This window comes from Brugia malayi, assembly GCF_000002995.4.
Source record: "Brugia malayi strain FR3 genome assembly, contig: Bm_v4_Chr4_scaffold_001, whole genome shotgun sequence".
Taxonomy (NCBI): domain Eukaryota; kingdom Metazoa; phylum Nematoda; class Chromadorea; order Rhabditida; family Onchocercidae; genus Brugia; species Brugia malayi.
This window is the reverse complement of record NW_025062478.1, coordinates 4,214,307-4,233,528: the sequence shown is the minus strand read 5'-3', so window position 1 is coordinate 4,233,528 and position 19,222 is coordinate 4,214,307. Positions and strand designations below refer to the sequence as shown.

At 27.0% G+C, this 19,222-nt stretch overlaps 2 protein-coding genes across 5 annotated transcripts; both read left to right on the top strand.

Moving 5' to 3' along the window:
• Window positions 1-785: 785 nt before the first annotated feature.
• On the top strand, window positions 786-5,511 carry Bma-reps-1 (the record flags this gene model as incomplete). 4 transcript variants are annotated; one of them, XM_043081585.1, is made up of 14 exons in its annotated part: window positions 786-902; window positions 1,298-1,440; window positions 1,533-1,626; window positions 1,787-1,901; window positions 2,137-2,252; window positions 2,475-2,579; window positions 2,847-3,032; window positions 3,222-3,306; window positions 3,426-3,517; window positions 3,816-3,900; window positions 4,079-4,274; window positions 4,367-4,497; window positions 4,856-5,002; window positions 5,246-5,511. In XM_043081585.1, 14 exons carry the CDS (start codon window positions 786-788, stop codon window positions 5,509-5,511), a joined length of 1,878 nt encoding a protein of 625 aa, XP_042937519.1. The 4 variants fall into 4 exon arrangements, with proteins under 4 accessions (XP_042937519.1, XP_042937517.1, XP_042937518.1 ...); XM_043081583.1 differs by having other exon boundaries at window positions 3,426-3,592; XM_043081584.1 differs by having other exon boundaries at window positions 2,137-2,258.
• A 7,629-nt stretch (window positions 5,512-13,140) lies between these two features.
• On the top strand, window positions 13,141-18,355 carry Bm5185 (TB2/DP1, HVA22 family protein; the record flags this gene model as incomplete). Its single annotated transcript, XM_043081582.1, has 10 exons — window positions 13,141-13,282; window positions 13,662-13,901; window positions 14,441-14,554; window positions 15,005-15,091; window positions 15,358-15,405; window positions 16,364-16,381; window positions 16,768-16,985; window positions 17,418-17,528; window positions 17,792-17,923; window positions 18,242-18,355. 10 exons carry the CDS (start codon window positions 13,141-13,143, stop codon window positions 18,353-18,355), a joined length of 1,224 nt encoding a protein of 407 aa, XP_042937516.1.
• Window positions 18,356-19,222: the final 867 nt, after the last annotated feature.

Genomic DNA, 19,222 nt, shown 5'->3' with positions numbered 1-19,222 from the left:
TGAAATTTTGCTTTTTTGCGTCACAAATTGATCAATTAGTAATGCTTATTAGAGCTTTTGTTCTTTCCATTCTAAGTTTCATTTAAACCGTTCATCATTTTTTTGTTAGCATTATAAGCTTTTATCATTTACGCATCTAAATTTTAGATTTCAAATGGTAAAATTTTAGGTTCTGAATTTTTTTTTCAAAAGTAATGTTCGTCATTTTAATTATTTGATGTTTGCAACCTAAATTCATTATTAGTATTGCTTTGCGTTGAGTGAAATGAAAACTGCTTTCCTTTACGTTATTATAAGCCAATGCCACATTTTAAATAATGTTTCGAAATTAAATGGTAGCAAATTAGTAGGGGTAGAATATTGGTAAAAATTAAATAGTAAACAAAATCGTATCATTGCTACCATATTTTGTGAAAAAGGCAGATTGCACAAAAATGATTTGTATGATTGGTGAACTAATTTTTTTTCTTTCTTTCTTTCTTTTTTGTTATAACAGTTAATGTGAACCATCATGAAATTCATTCATTTTATGATTCATAAAAATCTCTTAAAATTCTTGGCAATTATTTTTTCACATATTGAATTTTATTACAGTGCATGACAATTTTTTTTCCAGTTGTTGTTTCCTTCAGGTTTTCGTTGTTTTCTTTCTTTTTTTTTTTTTGAATTTTATTGAATATTCAGTTCTATTTTAACCAAACAATAAACATGGATAGAAAAGCGACTGTATTATAGTGTTTCTGTGACTACCTTAATACAACAATTTCAGTCGGAAAAACTTGGTGATGACGGAAACGGTTGTACATCAGAATCCGGCAGTTGTTACAGTTGCTTCACCAGTACATACCCCATGGAATGTTGATACCCAAACGGCAGTTTCCGAAACCTTATCCACTTCCTTAGTAAGTTGCGTAGTCGTTGTTTTCTTCAGTTCGTGTGGCTGATTAGTTGAGTTCTGTCTTTGCTTTCTGCTAATTATTACATAAAAAAAAAATTTTCTTCTAATACAGTATTACCTCAGTACGCGTACCACGGTGTATTACTACGATAAAAGAAGATCAAGATTCATATGTACCACTGTCATCAGAGAGTATTGTTCTGAAACCATGCTTCTTTATAATTAGAAAAAGTTGCTTTTCGGCAAACTTTTCAACTGTTTTGCATATTTCTATATTTCTGCTGAATTATTGCAAGTCATAATAGGATTTTTTCGAAAAATGTTTAGATTGGAAAGAGAAGGAGCATTCACGAAGTTTAATTTCTTATCTTACCAACATGAAGATAGTTTATTTTTCAGGAAAGGAGACATACGTCGATTAATGACTTTCCTGATAGTGTATCGATAAGCTTGCTTCAAAGTGAATCGCGACGAATGTTGTTCAATCAGAACGTATCATCCTCTTTAATTCATGCTGGAAGCACTAATCCTTTTGAAACTAGGTCATACATTTTCTGTTTTGTCCTGCATTAGCTTATGTGTTTGAATGAAGAAAAAATGTTGAAACTTTAAAATTAACATTTTTTTTTTTCAGTGGCAACATCAGGGAAGAATTTGCTAGTTCTTCGGATGATTATCTGTCGGATAAAGCTGAAGTTGTATTTAGGGGGGACACTGCTCCGTCACAAGTAAAATGTTGAGACATATATTTTTCGAGTGATTTTGTAGGATTTGAAATGATTAATGATCATGTTTTGTTAGTTTGGTCGTAGTAATAAGTAGAAATAAGTAGAAGACCTAGTCATGAGAAAATTATGTGATCATTTTATATTCCTTAAAATGTTTTAGGGAACATCTCCTGGCATTAAATGGAAAGCTTTGAATAATTCAGATGAGGAAACAAGCGATGGTTCTGATGAAGTTGATGGTGATACAGATGATGATGGTGATAACGATAAAGCTGGTCATAGTTTCTAAAAATTTCAAACTAGAGTGATAATGCATAAGATTGTATGGCAACTAAATTATTTTGATTAATCTTATTGTTAATTCAGGATAATATGTAAGCTGCATCTCAAAAAACAATCATTGCACTATTGCATTTCTTTTGGTTAAGGAATTCCATATGTCTTGTTATGGTGACATCATGTTTTTTCAGGCATTTCTAAGGATTTTTTTTTTACTTTTCTATTTTCCAGGAATGTCGGACACGGAAACGAAAAATCTTCTAGAAGATGCCATTGAAGACGAAGAAGAATCTGATTTGGAAGACAGTAAAACATTGAGCAGTGACATAGGCCGTACGTCGAAACCAGTTCAGGTTTTTGATTATATTTTTTCGTATTTCAAGAGAAGAAAAAAGTTGAAATTATGAAGAAGGGATTTGATAGTTGTTACTGTGTAGTTGTACAATGCGTTTGCAGAATGTTGGTCACACCTTTACTGCTGAGATCTGAGATTTTGATTCTTTACTTTTAGTTGCGAATCTTGAGTCATCATCTTTTGGAGTTTTAGACAAATTGAACAAGTTTTCCAGGATAAAACTTCCTCAGAATCGTTGGCAGATTCATTGTATGGGATGTCCGAAGAACAAAAAACTTACTACGCAAAGTGTTTTGATCACCTAATGAAAAAAACTGCTGTAAATATCATTCAGATTATTTTGGGTTTAAGATTATATTTGCTATCTCAGAATATGTCCCATGTTTTAATATATGATTTGAAAAGTTTTTCGTTTTTATCCAGGATTTTCTTTTTGTTATTTATAGTATTACTTCATAGGAGAAAACTTGTGATTTTATCTGTTCAGCTGTTTCATTCAGTATATTTGTTTCGTAATTTGCAATATTCCAATAGAACAAAGGATGGCAGAAAATAAGGTTTTTTCTTTTTTTTTTTTTTTTTACAGGGATATAGTGATATAAGTGGTGCCATTTGTGGTGCAAACGAACACGTTGTTCAGTTTTTCAAGCGAAGCGGTTTAGATCGTGAAAAACTATCCAAAATTTGGAGTTTAAGTGATGTAAACGGAGATGGCTACTTGGATTTGAATGAATTCTCAGCCGCTATGCATCTTATTGTTCTGCATATCAAGGTAGCTAGTTCTGGATTTGCTTGGAATTGCTGAAATCGATTTTTTTCTTGTCTCTGCATTATTTGCACTTATACATTGTACTTATCCTGAAATTATATGCAAGTCAAGTTTTATAGACAATTTTTAGAATAAATATTTTTTGTTTGAAAAATTTTTATGAGTGCAATGATAGTCATCTTTCCGTTTTAGGGTCACATTCCAATTCCAGATGTTATTCCATTTGAAATTAGTCCTCCAGTTATGCCACGTCGAGATGTCCCACAATTAATTTCTGGTTAGTAATTTCCAATGAGTGTTTAACGTTCTTCTTTTCCATCGATTTTTTGAATCTAAAATTCGGTCACATATCATATGTATAGGTCATGACATCTGCTTATCTACGAAGTATTATAGATGATGGTAATAGCAGACAAGGGGCAGAAACACAAGCAGCCAATATCATGCAGGATTGGAAACAGTTCGATTACGATGACGTTATAGCAGGGGTAACACTTGGACATTGTCCACAACAATACCATTCCTTCAGTGATCAGCATCTTCATGTTCAATCTGAAAATCAAGTTGATCCTTTGTTTAAATCTGTTCAAGATTTCTTGAAAAATCTTGTTACGTTAGCAGCAGTTCAGTTACCACATCTTCACTTCTTTTTACTTATAAGTACGTAAGGCAGAAATTTATTCGTTACCTCAAAACAGCTGACTTATTGATCTTTCCTAAATAATTAATTAAGAAATATTTTTCTAACTTTAAGAATTCAAATGTTTCCGATGGTGACTTTTGCAGGATTATCCTGAAAGACTGAGTACTTTCTCGGATGTTCCACCACTTCTTGTCGATGTACGTCCTACAGCACTAAAAGCCACACAACGTATGATTTAACTGATGATTCTAATCATTGGAATGCGCGTAATCTTCATCCTTACATGATTACTGATAGTGTCATCGTACGGTATTTCTTAGCCAGATAGAATTAGTTTATTTTGGGTTGGAATGTAAAACACTTCCTGTTATCAATTCAAAAATCAAGAATTTTTGACGAATTTTAGCTCTAATTTCTGCGATTACGGCCAAAACTGTGTCTTCTTCTAATGTTCAGTTCAATGATGCTGCAAATTTTGCATTAAGCTCACAAGGACCCAAAGGACCTCCACCGAAACCACCTCCAAGGCCTGCAAGCAAAGGACATGGACGCAGTGCCAGCCTAGATTTGAATAATTTTCAAAATTTCGCTCTAACACCTGGGTGTGTTTTGCAACTTTTCTGAAAGTCTGAAAATCCTAAAATTTTGAAGGTCCTAAAAATTTTACACATAGCTTAATTCTGTTTATTTATAGGTTAAGACTGAATATGGCAGCGGAAACATCACAGCGGGGCGCTACTCTGCCTGCTCAAGGATCATTACGTCATCCATGCAGTTCTGTGCCTTCTGATACCTTGCATTTTACGATAGCAACAGAATGTCAAGGTGAGGAACGATTCCTGATAGGCAGTGTAAAAGTATTCGACTTTATTTTCCATGATTTTCTGAGTTTTTATTACAATATATATATATATATATATATATATATATATGCTCATACACTGGTCTAATGAATGCGAACAGTATCTTTACCAAAATAAAAAAAAGAAAGAGTTAGCCTCTTTTTCCGTGTGCAAAATTTTTTTATAATATTGACACTATCAGCTAGGAACGAGTTTTTGCCTAATATCAGCTTTTGTTAATCTCTCCCGTTTGAGTTAAAATGTTGAATTAACACACACACACACACACACACACACACACACACAACATCTAAATCTTATTTTATGAATGCGTTTTACAGATCCCAGTTCTTCACTTCGGCATCCTCCTGCTCCACCGTTACCACCACGATCAACATTTGTCGATATTAGCGTACAAACGGAAGACATTATATCATCACGAAGCTTTAATGATGGACGCGAACTTATCGAGCTCAATATCGATATGGGTGGGTTATCTAATCATTTTGCTATTTTTTTCCTTATTAATCTAATTTTTTTCTCTTTTGATTTTAAGTAACTATAAAAAAAGAATGGAAATCTTCGGATTTTCTTAATGGTAATTGTTTTATTTATTTCCATAGTATATTGCATATTGTATATTGGTTTATCTTCTAGTATCAAAAATTAGTGAGAAGGTTAAAATGTGGAAAAAGTTCGAAAGAATAATGGTTAAATTTTTTTTTCTAAAGAAAAGCGTATCGAGGAATTGTTGGCAGAGGAAGGTAATGCAAGTGCAAGTAATAGTTGTAATACTAACACATGTAATGGCGCGACGACAAGTACTCAATCATCAACCGGACAGGTGAATTGGCAAGTTCGATGTGATCACTTACGTTTATTAAACAGTCATTTAGAAGCAGAACGGGCTAAATTAGCGCAAATTAGGTTGCAGCTTGAATTGAGGCTTCAGGAAGCAACTGGTAATCATCCATCGATGAAGCCAACTTCACTTTAAAACTTTTTTTTTTTGATTTCTGTTCCTTTTGCTCCGGTTTTTGATTCGATTTTGCTTTCTAATCTGTTTCGCTCTCTCTCGCTCTCCATCGTTTCCTTCTTTGTTGTTGTTATTCTTATTAGTAGTTGAAATAATTAGTAATAAAATGGTTGCTCTCTTTTGCCGGCATTTAGAATTACTTGTTCCAATTTTACAATATTTTCAAAAAATAAACTCATAAATTCCACATCAAAAGTATAAGCAAGTTTTTAATCCTTTGACGAAAATTCGATAATCCCAAATTTTTTGCATATTTAGGAAAATTGTAAGCATTCTGTTTGTTTGTAATTTTCTTTTGGGCTGAATTTATTTTGTGAAATTGTTCAAGATTACATCCGGAAATAATTACGTTTATTCATAGCAAATTTCCTAAGTGTGTGACGAAAATTTTTATGATCATTTCAAATTATGATTTTTATGTAAAATCCATGGTATTTATTCCTTTAATATACATATCAGATGCTCATTGTGCAATAACTTATTTTTGCATTCACACAAAGATATCATTAACGAAAATTTTTACATGTTTCAGTTTTAAGTAGTATTACAATATGGTGGTTCTAGCAATGTCGCTGTTTAAATTAGTTCTTAAGTTATAAATTAATTTATCGAGAGATTTTGAAATGTAAGTTAAAGCAATCTGCTTATCTTTGGCTGAGATGTATAATTTTCATCTTCCTTGTTTTTTTTTTTTTCTCAAAATCTATCACTGTTTCATTTTTATCAAATAGCAAAAATGTTAACGCAAAATTAGTCTGCAGTAGGAGAAATAAAGATCGGTGGCAGGTGGTAAATCAATTTATGTTCTGGATATGTTTAAAATGGCAAGATTTTAAGATTCTTAAATTAACTTTGATGCATCCATATAGTTGCAGAAGAAGGTATTTTTAAATTTTCTTTACCGAAATAATTTATTATTTACGCGATTTAAAAATTTAGACTTTTTTTGTATTATAACAAATCTAAGTTATTTGCACATTTTTGAAAAATTTTACACCTATACGAATGAAATATTTTCATTCAGTTTTATGCTTTTAATTATTTACATGGTCTTATTGATTTTAATGTTTCAGACGCTTAGTGATAAATTATGGAAATATTTTGGGCAATCCTTTTCTTATTTCCTTAAGAAAATTGCTTTTTTTTTGTATTTAATATTTCGAACAGTTTTATACACCTGTGCGAATATATTAGGATTATTTATTCGTACCTGCAAAATAATCATATCAAAACCGAAAGTTGTGCTCACACGCACACTAACAAGTGACACAAACATGACAATCACATTTTGTAAAAATAAAGTATTAGTACTGTTACCATTATATTCTTTCTGTTGTACCTCTTTCCAAATATTTTGGTTCATATCCATGAATTTCCTTTTCTGTTTCATTTTTCCTAACCTTAAATAGTAGCACAATTTAATTTTGCCTGCTATTCCTTGATGTTTCGCGGTGTATTTCCCACTTCATTTTGTTTAAATCCTTGCTTTTGCATATTTGTACATTAAATAATTATTTCCTTACTTGTTTAACATTCCATTTATTCAAGGATCCCAAAAAAAACAAATCTACCACATCAAGTAATGCGTAGCGGTAGTGCAGATTACACAAAATAAATGGTTAATCGATGAACTGGAAAATTCTGAAAAATTCGATTCCATCATTTTCTTCAACTATAGGGATAATTTTTCAAACAAATATGAAAGTTAAAATTATATACCATAGAACCTAAAGGGAAAGTGTATTTTGTTTTTAGCTTTTTTATTTATTATGTAAAAGTATTATACAAATCTGTGTGTGGCGAAATTTACCCAAATGTTAATTTATCATCAATGGGCAATTTAGATTAATTTTCGACAAAAGAGTTCTAAAAAGATCTGATCAAAAGGTAACATCAATGTTGTTGCAATCAATAAAATATTCAATGAAAAAAAATTTAACAAAATACAATTTTCTATGTCAAATGTTCTCTTCATTTCACATTTCTCATCGATTCATCCATTTGAACATCCAATACTTTCATTATATTAACTTTCCCGTAGTAGTTTTAGGGTAACTTATCTGGTTAAAATAGTAAAAAATTTCATTTGAAAAACGAAAAAAAAGTAAGTGGTGGCATAGACTAATGTGAATTATACTTTTGTTGAGTCAAAAAGGATTAAAATTATGATTGCAAATTATGATTCTATCATTGCATTTGAAATATAAATGTGACATTCATATTTTTTGCTATAACTAATGAGAATAAAACTAATAATAATTAATTAATTATAATAATGAAATGGAGAAGAAAAAGGAGAAATTCAATCTTACATGCAAATTTTGTCATTGTATCCTTTGACAACTCAGTCTTGATATTTCCATCAGTCTGGAAACCATTCCCTTTCTTAGACCAATCATTGATTATAAATCACTGAATTCACTAATTTTCAAAAAATTAAAATTTTAAAATTTTGAGAATAATTGAGTAATTTCAATACATTCATATCAATTTACAAAGTTTATTTCTTCAAATTTTGTACTTAATTTTTTAATCAACGCAACTATGAAAAATGGAAACTTGCATTCATAAGAAAAGAGTAATAATAAAAAGAAATGTTTAATGTCAAAACATTTGCATATATAAAGTTAACAATATTTTTGAAATATTATTAGCTTTGTTGTGTAAACAATCTTCTTTTTAATAAATTTTTACTTAGAAAAAATTCATTTTTTTCAAATGTTTTCAATCAAACAATCGAAGTATATTTTTATATTAATAATTATTGTCATCATTGTGTTTATTATTACTGCTTTATTATTGTATTTATTATAATTACTATTATTATTATCAATATTATTATTATTATTATTATTATTATTATTAATATCATTAGTATTATTACTTTTATTGTCATTATTTATTATTATAATTGTTATTATTAATGTGATGGCTAATTAAATAATTTATTAAATGTTATTTATTGTTTTATTATTGGTATAACTGCTATGCTTAGAATGAAAATGCGGTTTGTTATGATGAAAAATTTTTATTTGCCTTATAACTGTAATGTTTGCATAAGACTCATACCTGTCAGACAACACCAGGAAGCAATTTGAAAATTTTAAATGATAAGTTAAGAGCATATCTGAGCTCTCGGATATCTCTAGGAAACAATTTTAGATTCCACTGATAACATTATACTATCAATGAAATGATAATATGTGGGGAGTGGGTTAGCATAACAGATTTAATGTGCAAATGGATTAAAGGAAATGTACCATCTGTTTGGTAAACAGATTAGAAGGTGTTGAAGATTCGATGAAAAGTAATGTTTATTTCAAATGTAATATTTACATTTCACTATTAAATTTGAAGATTTTTACAAGACATCAATCATTTCATCAATAATAATTCTGGATAATACCTAAATTTTATTTGTGGTTTGAATAATGATTTCAAAAAAACTTTTTTCCAGCAATTTTTTCTCGATTACTTTTTATCAATCTCAATTCAGGCAATAAAAAAAAAAGAAAAAAAAAACAAATGAAACTAAAACTGAAAACTATTAAATTTCAGTTTCCTTATAATTCATCAATCTCTACAATCATTTTATTAGTGAATATATTCAATTTGTTAAATTAATTTCAAAAGTACCACCCAAATATTTATCTATTCGATTTGAATATATTATTACTTTTCAATTTTAATTTATACTGGTTGCTTTTTTCATATAAATAATTATTCGTCTAATTTGTTTTCAAAATAAGAGAAACAAAAATGAATGTAAATACTGAAGAAAGAAAGAACAAAAAAACTTAATGCAACATTATAAATTTGATAAAAAATGGTTTGTGCATCTAAAATTGAATTAAAAGTATTTGAAATTACATTTGAAAGCAAGAAAAGCAAAATTCATGAAGATATAAAAAAAAAAAAGAGTTCCTTTTAAATAACATCATAAAAATTGTTCTGTCATAGTAAAATATAACAATATTTGAGAATAACTATAAATTTTAAAATAAACTAATTCAAGAACCTGAAATATGGCAAATTCTAAAAAAAAAAAATTGATAAAAGCCGGCAGTAAAACGACGTTTTAAAATTTCACACGTTTAGAGCTACAGATTCTTGCTTTTCGTCACAAAAAATTAAAAGAAAAAACTTCAAAAATAATCAAATGCTCGATTGATACCAACCAATTTCATATCGTACTGCCACAGTAGCCAGTTTGATACCATAATGTCATACTGTACAATGACAGTAAGCCTAATTGCATTATTCACTAAAACAAATTCATTTAACGATTTCAAATATTTCTCTTTCCTTTACACTGCAAAGAAGAAATCTTTTTGCTATCTTTTAGTAATTTTCGTTCCTTTTCTATTGAGTTAAGTTAAGGAAAAATGAATAAGTAAACAAATTTCGAAAATTTGTTATTTTCATCAAAATTTGTAATTAACCATTTATTACTATTTGTATATATATGCATGGTATATGGTACATTTCTGAAGTGATTCAATTTAGTGGCAGAGAGTAATGGCAACGTATGCATATGTCAGTCATTTCTGGATCGTATATTTGAATTGTATCGAATTCAAGTAAGCACTAAAACAGGTTCTTCAATAATGCTAGCGTAAATTTCTGTCTAACTACTAGTTTTCTTTAGTTTGTTGTCAATTTAGAAGCAAATATATACATATAGCACTTCATTCCTATCGTATATTTAATTTTGTAAATTCCATTTTATTCATTCATTTATTTATTCCATCTATTTGTTTTATTTCGTTAAAAAATTTTTTTTTTGGAGAAAAACTTTTTTTGATTTTTATGATTTTTAATTGGATTATAATTGGGATTCAAAAAAATTGCAAAACTATATACGGCATTAAATTAACACTTTTTTTTTTTATTTTATTCGTCATCTTAAAAAAAAGAAAAAACATATTTTTTATTTTTAAAATTTTTGATAAATTTTTGAAAAATAAGTAAATCCAGAATTCAGAAAGGATTGTGTTAATTATTCAAAAGTGCCATTTGGAATGATTTTTAAAAGAAGAATTTTGTTAGCTTAATTTTAATCATGGATACATTTCTATCTCGTAATTTTGCTTTGATTGTTAAATAAAACTGGAAATGCTCAAAATGGTAAGCAAGTTTTTTACATACAAACATACATACACACACAATTTGCCATTTTCATTTGAATTTTAAATTTCAGGTCTTTTGATCTAGTTTAAAAGTACCTCATAATATATTGTTATATTTATTTGTATTAGCAGAAAAAAGGAGATATTTTTACTTATATTTTAAAATCTTTTTCTTTTGGTAATTATTACTAATTACAGTTATTTTTATCACTAATTTATTAAATATTGGTAATTACATCGATTAATTGCTTCATTCATTAAATCATTCAGAATCAATTTAAAGAAAAAATAAAAAATTTTCTAGTTGGTATAGTGAAAAAGCAATCTTGGGACAGATGACAAATTAAAAATACATTTTTTCGTTGAATTAAAATTACTCAAAACATTCATGAAATAATTAAATCTTTCTTCTCCTATCTGACAACTGATGGCTTCATTTGTTCACCAAACATTTCATACTTTCACTCTTGCCATCTTCAGTTTTTAATAGCATTATATCATCATTTTAATCATTTTAATTTACAATATGTCAAACAAATCTGTTCATGTTTAATCATAACTTACTGAAATTTATGCATAAATGTCATATTTTATGATGAGTTTAAGAATTTAATTAAGAAAAATCTTGTCTATTCCAAAATCTTTAACTACTTATCGCATAAGTTATTCATAATACTTTTTTCCTATAGCATTTTTCAGCTTTACGAAATATGTGTGTTATATTTAGTAGCAAAATAGATTTTGAATTTTTTGGAACTAAATTTGATATTTGGTTAAGCAATACAAGAATAATTGCATATTTTTGTTAAAATAAATAATTTTAAAAGAAATATTTTTATTGCTATTTCTTTTATTCACTCAGTATATTGCACTAATAAATATAAAAATATTTTATTTATTCCTGATAAATCCATAATTTTTCATTTATTCCTATCCTTATTTCTTTATTTCCATTTATTTGCTGTTCATTCCCATCTATTTTTTTATTTTTCACTTTAATTTTTCAATTCTACTTTTGATTTGTACTAATATGCAAAATCATTATTTTCTTCTACATTTAGTTTCATATTTTTTCATGCATTCATTCATTTATCCAATCGTTTTTATTCCACTATTACTGCTTGATTGTCCAATTTTTTGGTTAATGAATTTTGACTTGAATCAGTTCTGAATTTTATGAATTTAAATTCAATAGTAAAAAACAAATCATTAAATCACATCATATTGAGATAATCTTTGTTGTTGCAGATAAAATGCTATGCTAATAATAAATAAAATTAAAATCAAATTTTAAAAAATTGATAAAATTAAATAATATATATAAGTATAACGATATAAGGTTTGTAACATTGATGAAGATATAGTGAAATGGAGGTGAAGTTTTATTAGTTTTAAATGATTAGGATTACGATGCGTCACGTCTTCTTAAATGCTCAATAAACAAGTGCAGTGAACTGTCCAGTTTTAAAACGAAAGAGAGAGAGAGAAGAGGGAGAGGGAGAAAAGAGAAGTATGAAATAAGAGATGAGTGAAGAAGTTTGATTTGAGTTTGGGATAAGTACCATTTTCATCACTGTTAGCTTTGATGGTCACTTTATTAAATTCAATACTTATTCGTATACGTATAATTAATTCATTTAATTAGCTTTTCATTAACATTAATTAATAGAAAAGGTGAATTTTATTTGTTCTTTGTCCTTTTTTTTGCATTATGCCCAAATGTGCATTCAATTAGTAAACAAAGGTATTTTTATTGATTGAAATGCATTAAAATACTTATTAAGTTTAATAAGAATTATGATCGAAAAAATTTGGTTTTAAATTATATCATTATTGTTTATTGTTATAATATAGAAGTATTTTTTTTTGTTGTTTAAAAGCAAATGGTTGAAATATTTTATAAACAGTATATTTTATTATATGGTAAAGCAATCCAATCAGTGATACAGTAATAATCAAAAAAAAAAGATACGACACGTTAAAATGAGCTGCAGAAAATATACACATATAAAAGTATCCATGCTAAAGATGAATTTTATAAGGAAATTACTACCTCTACAGTATCCTTATCTAAGTTACAGTACCCTTGGCTCTTGGGTATATTTACCCAACTACGTATTCTTCACTTTAACATGATCAATTAATACACTAAAATTGATGGTTATGTGATATCATAGTGTGGTAATAATTGCTAAACAAGTTAATGAGATGGATGTAATAGTTTAGTTTAAAAAAATTAAAAAAAAAAAAAACTAATTTCAATAAATAAAAAAAATGCAACAATAAAAGTTTTTTTCAATGGTTATAATAAGTTCTGATGCTTCTTAAATTAAAAACTAATTAATCGTTTTTTTTTTTTCGCGCATTTATCATTTATTTCTAATTATATTTTTTTGTTCACTGTGAAAAATTTTTATAAAATTTTTTTTTAATGAATTTCTGAAGTGCAACAAGAATAGAAATGTATCAAATTGGAGCAAATTTGGCGATTTCATTTCATGTCTCAATGTTTCTCATAATGATTACGAATATTTCGTCTGAAACTGTTGCAAATGAAGCAATTTTGAATGAACATAATGACAACATAAATGGAAATACTTCATGTAAATTTAAATTAATTAAATTATTTTTCTATAAATTTTTTTATTTTGGTTAAAATAAATTTGTTATGATGTAAATGAAGTAAAACAAGTTAGATGTTTGTTCTTAAAATAAAATGGTAATAATGAGAAATCGTTTTATAAGAAAAAAATCCAAATATGTATTGGAATGTAAAACTAAGTAATTTAATCTTTATACTTACCTTTTGGCTTAATTGAATAATTGAATTCTACAATAAAGTAATGCAAATTTATTGTCAAGCTATTCAAAAATGCATGATCTTTTAGCACACTGATAGACTGAACTGAAAAAAAATGAATTGCAGAACTCTTTTATTGCCCAGTTTTATTCTAATTAAACAATTTAAATTTAATTTTTTAGTTTTAAATCGATTTAAACGACAGTACATGCAAAATTGTCCACCGGGATGCTTTGCAAGTTGTTATGCAAGTTCTCAATGTCAACAAGTTGCACCTCGAATGATTTGCATTCATGCATGTTGCTGTCCAGCTACAATGCCAAACAATAATATTCCAGCAGTCATCAATCCTGGAAGCATTAATATTATCCCAATTCCAGTACCAATTACACCAAGTCAATCAAATATTTTCAGTCTTTCAAGTGAGTTTGTTCTAAATTAATTTTTTAATTTAACTTTCTTCACAAAATTTTTAAAGAGAAAATTAAAGAAAAATATTTTCAACTACTTTTGTGCAATTTCAATATTTAAAATTTTTTTAATTTTTGTCCTTCAGTTTTATCATATAAAATGTAATGTAACCTATTAGTTTGATCACAAAAAATGACTAATAATAATAATAATAATAAATAACGATTTCAAATAATTTCTTCCATTATTTATTCACTTTCTTATTTATTTGACATATAGTATTTAATTTGTTATTTGTTTATTTACTTCACAGCAATTCATAGCAATAACTTATAGCATACACATATAGTAATTTAGTCTACTATCAATTCAGTCATTAAACTATTTCATTAAATTTAATTAATTCGGTTAATTAACTAATTGATCTGTTCATTAACCTTAATTACTTAATTTACAGTAAATTCATAACAATAATTTAAACTTTAATTAGCTTTTGGTATTAGTAGGAAGAGAATTAAGGAAAGAAGAAGTGAGGATGTGATATTTTCAGCAGCATGTGATGGAGGACCAGCCGTAGCAGCATGTATCAATGGACTTTGTGGACAAGGCTTCTTCTGTAACAGTCGAGGTTTTTGCTGTCGCTGTGCTTCCGGAAATTCTACCGGTAAATGTTTTACAAAACTATCAAATAATCACTTCCATATATTGTTTAATAAGCGGAGCAAATTTAAGTTTATGATTTAATAAAGTAGCATGTGGAAATTAAATAGATTCATTCCTAAATTCAAATTATTCTAATGAAATTATATGATATCACTGTTATACTGTTAAGATTTGTTAATTGATAAATCAAATATTTAAATCAAAAAAAATTTTTTTTTCTAGAACACTAATTTTAGAAACTGAGAATGAAAGTGATTTAAAAAAAATGGAGAAAAGAGATTACTATCACTAATTACAAATGAAATTTTAAAAAGTTCCCACTTACAAAATCATTTATCTAAATTTATAAACTGAATAAATTTTACTAATTTCCCATTATTAAATTGTATTAATTTTCATGAAAAAAGTAATCTTGAAATTAATGAAAAGAATTAACTTTCTTTAATCTTAGGTCCATGTGTCAATAACTTATGTCCAGCTGGCTACTCATGCAATGTCAATAATTATTGCTGTCCACTTGGTTCCGGTGCTGTACTTGGTACAATTTATACTATTTGTGTCATTTTCTTATACATTTTTTTCTTTTATATATATATATATATATATATATATATATTAACTTATTTTATCTTACTACGATAAATTTATCATAATTAATTATAATAAGTTAGCCATTTAGCCTCTGATCACTTCATATTAAGTGCTAAATATTTATTAACAAATTAGCAAGCTTAGAAAAAAGTTTAAGTTTAATTTCTCGAAATCGTTCTACTCTGATTTCTTTTACTCATTTGATACTTTCAGGTCCTTGCATTAATAATCAATGTCCGGCAGGTTATACCTGTGGTGCCGGTAATTTATGCTACTCAATTGTAAGAAGTGGCTTAAAAAAACGAAAATAAAACGATAATATCTTTGGTTTATGAAATGTTTTCCGTTCCTTTTTTTTTCTCTTTTTTTTTTTTTGAAAATAATTTATTTGCCAAATTTGCTTTACATTGTTTTCTGTCGTGTTTTTCTCCTAAATTTTATATTTCCTTTACTTCACCAATTCAATTTTAGAAATTTATTTGCAGAAAAAAAATATTTTTCTTTTTCAAAATATAATTTTCGATAAAGAAATTTCGAATTTGATTTTTTTTTTAAATTTATAAATTTATCACTAAAGAAAATTTTCCTATACGATATTGGTTTTACTACTTCATTCTATATTTTTACTAAACAATGATGTATAATGAATGTTTGATTATGTTTCTTACCTCCTTAATAAGCTCAGACTTTTGATAGATTTAGTCGAACACTTAGTTATGATACTTTATATAATAATCTAGAAATAATTAAGTATTACTCTACTACTATCCACTCTTAAGTATTACTCCACTACTGCTACTATTACTATTATTACCATTGATTTGCTTACTTCAAATTATATGAATATTTGTCGCAGTTGAAAAATGTTTCGTAATAAAAGTAAAATTTTGTTTTTAGTTTTTTTTTTTTTTTTTTTTTTTCCTTTTTAGAATTATATTGTCCACGAAAGAAAGATTTCCAATCAAAAAATTTTATTTTCAATGAAACATATTCAATGAAATTTCATTAACAAATTCAACCGGAAAATGAATTCAAATTGGCATATAAAACTTTAAATTTGTTAAAAAGTAATTTGCATAAAAGATCGTACATCTCAATCATACAGTATAAATGCTTCAAAATTCTTTATAAAAACATTAGCAATTTACTAATTAGTGGAATACAGTTGCACATCATCGATTCGGCTGTTGCTGAAATATTCTGTTCAGATACGATTGAGTTCATTTTTCTAATTCAAGTAATTCAAATATTTTAAAATTGTCAAATTATTCATTTTAATATAATTATTAAATTGAAAATTACTGAAGTTGTTTATTACATTCATAAAATTTTAGATTTCATCCCTTTCACATTTGTATCTATGAAAAAAAAAGTAAATTATGCTAATTAAATTAATCATTTGCTTTTAAAGAATTAGAAATCATTTAAATATTTCACAAAATTATTAAAAGATAACCTAAAATTGACAGTTATTTAGAGTTGTAAATTTAAATTCATTAAAATCTTTGGAAATTGTATTATGATTATAATTTTTGATTATAATTGGAAAAATCTCTTCAGCTAATTATTTCACTGAATTTAATTCATAGTTTGCATTTGAAATATTAATATCCTCACTTCCAGATCATCCAATCCCAATGAGTTTACAAGCGTCACCATCAGTGCGCGGTGGTGGTGGAGGTAGTAAAGGTGGCAAATTAAAAGGTACTGAAAAAGCTACCGTACATTCCTTCAATGATTTGGTACCAGCACTTAAAAGTATCCTATATGATAAAAGTAATGTACAATTGGATAAGATATTGTCCGCACTGGAAGCAAAAACTCAATTACCACGTGAACAAGTGAATAATTCCTAAAAATTTTTTTGCAATATTTCAATACTAAATCAAATCAAATAAGACAAAATGAAATAGCACTAGCGGAACGGAATACATTTATAGTAGCGGAAAAAGCAAAAGCAAGACGGAATAGAACTCTTTTATAATAATTTAATAAGGAAAAGAAATCAAATAAATAGGAATGTAAATGCTTTTTTTCTTTTTAATTTAATATTTGTCAAAATAAGATGATAATAAAACGAAGCGGAGAGAAATTTTTAATTTTAAATGTTTGCACAAATTTATTTCTGATCATTTAATCTTAACTTTTAAAGTTCTTCCCAAAATTTTTAAAATATTTGGCAAAATTAAGAAAGAGAAAAAAGAATTGATAAAATCAAAAATCTCTCTGTTTCTCTCCGTCAACTCTTTTGCTATAAAAATTAAATTATAAAGCTAACATATGGTATGATGGGCCTTATTGCTATCTATCTGGCTGTTGGATCACTGGCACAGCTTGTTTGTAATTTAATCGGTTTCGGTTATCCGGCATATGCTTCAGTTAAGGTAAGTAAGTAAATAATAGAAAATGCTTATTATAGCAAACATTTTAAGTGCTAATTAAGATAGAAATTCGAATTAGTGCTATTTTTATGTTCATAAATTTAAAGAATGATAAAATTGTCGCAGATCTAAATGACAAATGCTTGACAATTGATGACAAGGTTGAAAATTGTTTAAAAAAAATGTTAAATTTGAAATACAATGAGTTATTATTAGGTAATTATCCATTTTAGTTCAAAATTTTAAAATCCATCAAACTAATTTAGGCAATTCGAACTGAGCAAAAGGACGATGATACACAATGGTTAATTTATTGGACGGTATTTGCATTTTATTCACTGATTGATTTCTTTGCTGAAGCAATTATGCGTGTTGTACCATTGTATTGGATAGTTAAAGTAAATTTAAATATCTTTCAGTTCTATCAAATTTTAATTTTTTAAACTTAATTTAAAACTTCACTTATTGTTTACATAAGCTGCTTTGAAAATGACTCATACATTTATTTTCGATATAATAACTTTTTTTTTTTTTTGTTTTCACACTAGCAGTATTTAATTTCGACATTTCTGTAATGAATTCTCATAATTTGATTTTTAATTTTCCGCCAATGTATTTAATTTCTTTATTTTAATTCTTGAAAAAAATTGCATAAATACTTTTTTGCTCAGAAAAGAAAAATTAAATCAATTAAATGTAAAAAATATTATTTTCAGGTGATATTCCTATTGTACCTATCTCTACCACAAACTTATGGCGCTCAAATTATCTACGAGAAATATCTCGACTCATTGATTGCGACGATAGAAAAATCTTTCAATAAAAAATGATCTCTCTATTGATTCATTCCTAATGAAAATGCAAATTGACTAATTGAATGATTAATTGATGTGAATGATAATTCAGTAAAAATGATAACTATGAACTTACATATGTGCATTACATTTGTGCACGCATATGCATGCATGCATGTCTTGCGTACACACAACTTAATTTATTATTTTAAAATCCTCAAATGTCAGCAATATTTGCCAAATAGAATTTCATATCCTATTTTTCATTTTTTTTTCCATTCCTTTATAAATTTTTTCATGCAATTTATTTATTAAAGAGAGCAAAGACAAAAAAGCAATAAAATATTTTCTCCCTGCAAAATTTTAATCTAAAATTTACATTTTTGACATTTTAAATAATTTCAATCGATAGGGGAATTCACTAATGACTAGCAATTTTGCATAAAATTACTGGAAGAAAATACTATAAAAAACTAAACTTGCGGTTTATTAAATTATTTTCATTAAATTCTTTTACAAAAGATATTGTTGCCTCTTAGTTGTGCGAAAGTTAAAAGAAGAAAAAAGGAATTCAAAAACTGAAAGAAAAAGGAACAAATGACAATTATAACAATAATGTATCGCCAATTGATATTTTCAGTTGCGCTATTGTCAATTATTAGTTTACAAATGACATTTGGACAAAATTTTTTTGAGCAAAATATTGATCATTGTAAGTTTAAAAATATTAATTTTGGAAAAAAACAATCAGTGTGTTTTCTTCCGAGCAAAATTATTTTATTTTTTTAAAATAGAAATGTACAATCTGCGGGCGACAAGGAAAGTTTTTGAATTTTGTAATATTTGCATTTCATCCATTGTTTAATCATTGCTTTTAATTTTTAATCACAACAAATGTTCATA